General features: G+C 42.5%; 1 protein-coding gene across 1 annotated transcript; it reads right to left on the reverse strand.

Moving 5' to 3' along the window:
• Positions 1-1006: 1006 nt before the first annotated feature.
• Positions 1007-3766, reverse strand: pou4f4 (POU class 4 homeobox 4). Its single transcript, XM_012828983.2, has 2 exons — positions 3468-3766; positions 1007-3078 (listed from the first exon to the last, which is right to left on the reverse strand). The coding sequence occupies exons 1-2, from the start codon at positions 3585-3587 to the stop codon at positions 2164-2166; spliced, it is 1035 nt and encodes a 344-aa protein (XP_012684437.2). The 5' UTR covers positions 3588-3766; the 3' UTR covers positions 1007-2163.
• Positions 3767-3770: the final 4 nt, after the last annotated feature.

The following is a 3770-nucleotide window of genomic DNA, read 5'->3' on the forward strand; positions in this document are numbered from 1 at the left end:
CATTTTCCTGTTATCTTTGCTCAATTTTGAAAGATGATTGCAGGATTTCCGTCGTCAGAATTTCACTGAGATCTAATAACAATATTGTAAATTCTTCTTTTGCCTGAAATAGCATTTTGGGTCCATAATAGATGTAGGGTTACTATTCTCGAAGGGGGAGAGGGACTCGGTCTTCTGTTGTCTAACATGGACTCATTCGTTCAACAAGGGGGTATCGTCTTCTAAACAAACACATACAAAAATCAATAGTATCATAACAGCTCATATTTATTATTCATTAATAACGGGTTTACAACCCTGAAAGCACCTGCTGAACGGCAGACAGAACTCTAAACCAATGACATTTTCAACGCTGAAAATATGTAGACGTCGGCTGGTCACACCTGCTGGAAATGCTTAATACTGTAGGCCTAGTACACACAACATATACTGGGAAACCGCTTCGTGACGACAAGAAAGTACGGCCTACATAGAATGACTGGATTCTCCCAAGTTACTTTTCCGCGAAAATAGTCATGACCATCTGGCGACTGATTTATATTATTGAACATACAGGTTAAGGCATGTGTTAAGTAGTATTTCCGTTGCCCTATTTCTTCACAAAACTGCTCTCTCTCTTACTGGCGCCATCGCAGGGCAACAGCCATGACTTTTCGACTTTGCATTTTTTTTCAGTTTTCTGTATCGCTTGCAGTTATTAGGTGAGGTGTGTTGGAAATGTATCATTTTACACGGTTTAAGATATGAACAATTGGGGTTAAAAATTATGGAGGATATTGCCAATCTTGTCAATAAGATAGCTAATCTTAACCTGTCAATAATAATAATAATAATAATAATAATAATAATAATTTCGCCTTAATCCCATGGACTGACATGTACATTGTTGACGATTTTTTCGGCCTGGTGAAACACTGTCCATGCTTTATATCAATAGCCGCAGACATTCGCCATTGACAACTGAATGACAATGAGGATTTGAAATGAGAGATATCAGAACATGGGGTAAAACGTGCAGGGTTTATTTTGAGTTTCTGTCGCTTACACAGACAAATATAAGCACACTGTCACAAATGAAATATACGTTGCATTAAAAATAAGTTAAGGTCAAATAAATAAGAAAAAATAGAAACCAATTAAATAAATCATAAATAGGCTGACACAAGTCTCTTCTGAACAGTATCTACAAAGTGCACTGAATATTATTTTTTTCTGGAATGAAAATAAAAATTCCCCATCCAAATAATAATATATAATTGTAATAATAAATAATAACAACAATAATCATAATAATAATAATAATTAACAACAGCAACCCAAAAAAATGATTCGTTCCTTAGTGAGAACATGGGGGATTATTTTCTTCGAATTAAATTGATTGTCAAAGCACTGTTGCAGTGAAATTCGTTGAGACATACAACATTTACATATCGGTGTTGTCTAATTCGAACATGACTTAGTGAGGAAAAAAACACTCCTATTTTCCCTAGCTCAAAAAAAACAAAAAAAAACAATAATGTGCCACGACGAATGTGATGAGGTAGACACAGAAAATATACTGTGTGTATGTCCTTGTGTACGTGCGTTTGCGTGTGTATGTTCTCTTATTGCAATGCATTCAAATGGAAAACTTTTCAGCTAGAAAACGCACACATAACGCCCTATACGAGAAACCGTGCAATGGATTACAGTAGGACCCCCGTGTCACCGAGAGCGAATCTTTCTTCTGAAACACGTACAACATTGAGATTTTTTAAGCTTCGGTAGTCTTCTGCACAATTGTTTTTAAAAATGAACAAAATTGACACGCTTTTCACACACAGAGGTGCAATATATTCACAAATATTTACATGGATAAATATAAAAGAGTTTATTTGACCTAAGAGAATAATTACTCTTCGATTTTCCTTTTTTTTGTACAGTAATTGCCATGTGTCAGTAGGGTTCTTTCTGCTCCACTTCAGAACGCACGGTCTTGTCATCTCTGTCCTGATGGTGGATGTTGTAGAAATTATGGTATATTTCACGTATAAAACATTGGCCTACACATGTCTCAGCATATATAGAACGCTGATATCTGACCTCGTCCCGGTAAGTGAGAACACAGCAGTAGCATCCAGCCACATTAACTTATTATGTCTGATTTGTTTGAAACGGGGTGGGCTAGTGAGTGGCTGAGAACTTCATCCTTTTCTGCTTCTGCCTCTGATTGCAAAACCACACCCGGACGACATTCTTTTTCAGGTCAAGTTTCTCCGCGATCGCCGCTATCTTCTCGGACGAGGGCCGAGGCTGCACAGCGAAGTACGCCTCCAGCGACCGTTTCTCGGGGGCAGCGATGGACGTGCGTTTTCTCTTTTTGTCGCCTCCGTTAAAGACCTCCGGCTTTGACATTTTCTCCCTCTGAGCTCGCTCGGCCTCCTCCAGCCACGCTTCGAGGATGGGCTTGAGGGCGACCATGTTGTTGTGCGACAAGGTGAGCGACTCGAACCGGCAAATCGTGCTCTGGCTTAGGCAACCCACCCCGGGGATTTTAAGGTTCGCCAAGGCTGACCCGACGTCTGCCTGAGTGACTCCGAGCTTGATTCGCCGCTGCTTGAAACGCTCAGCGAAAGACTCCAGCTCCCTGGGGTCGGGCTCCGAATCTCCGCTGCCGCTCAGCGAGTTGTGTGAGCCCAGGCTGTGCGGGTGCATGTTCATGCTCTGCTGGTGGTGGTGTTGCATGTGGTTGAGTGACATGTGCGAGTGCGGGTGCGAGCCTGTGGAACACACGTCGGAGCCTCCCATTCCTCCCAGAGAGATGCCCGGGGTGAGATGATCCAGAAGGTCGCCGTCCAGGCCTTGCGTCGACTGATGGTGCGGATGGTGGTGGTGGTGGTGCGAAGACAGGACCGACGGGTGGTGGAGATGGCCTGACGCGGACGTGGGTGTGCAGGTCATGCTCGTCATGGTCGTCATGGTGTGGTAGGTGGCGTCCGGCTTGTACGGATGGGTCTTTTGAGCCATGTCCACCGCCGCCAACGCCTCTGCCCTCTGGAGTAAAGTTTCATCGAAGCCGGCGAAAATGTTTCCCTGCAACTTCACCACAAAAATACACAAACAAGGTCAATTAGTAACTGACTAAGATTAATTACTTTCCTTATCAATATTAACTCACTAAACATTTTTTAAGAACTTAAGTTGAATTGGCAACTATGCGCGTTTTGCTGTGGGGCTGTGTAATTGGCTACACAGGTTTGTTGTTTTGGGTTTGTAAGTTTTGTAAATGTTTTATTTAGTCCTTTTAAACTATGCGTTTTCATATTTTATGAGGTCATGGGCCATTTGTCATGTTATGTCATACGATTTAGAGTACAGAGCAGGCTACAGTACAGTGAAATGCGGAATTATGTATCAATAACAAATGATGAACGTTTTTTTCTATATTAAATAAACTCACTGAAATGTCAGTTAGTCTTGCAACTTACCGAGGGGTTTGGTAAGCATGCCCGTCTGATGGCCTCCGAACTTGAGTGAAGCGGCGTGTACTTCGGCTCGTGTAGCATCGGATGCATGCTAAAAGGTTGTTTGCTATTCATTGACATCATGATTGCAGAGGTAAGAGAAGGGTGTTTCTCGTCTCCTTCGGTGGTCTCCGCGTAGGTCACACAAACGCCAATACACTCTTCCCCAGACTAAAGGTGGCTAAGATTTGTGATTTAAGATATGGAGAAGTAGTTCACCTGCCAAAGGGAAACGGCCAGTGCGAACAGAGCCTTGCTGACGGTAGA

The sequence above is a fragment of the Clupea harengus genome, chromosome 8 (genome assembly GCF_900700415.2).
Source record: "Clupea harengus chromosome 8, Ch_v2.0.2, whole genome shotgun sequence".
Classification (NCBI taxonomy): Eukaryota; Metazoa; Chordata; class Actinopteri; order Clupeiformes; family Clupeidae; genus Clupea; species Clupea harengus.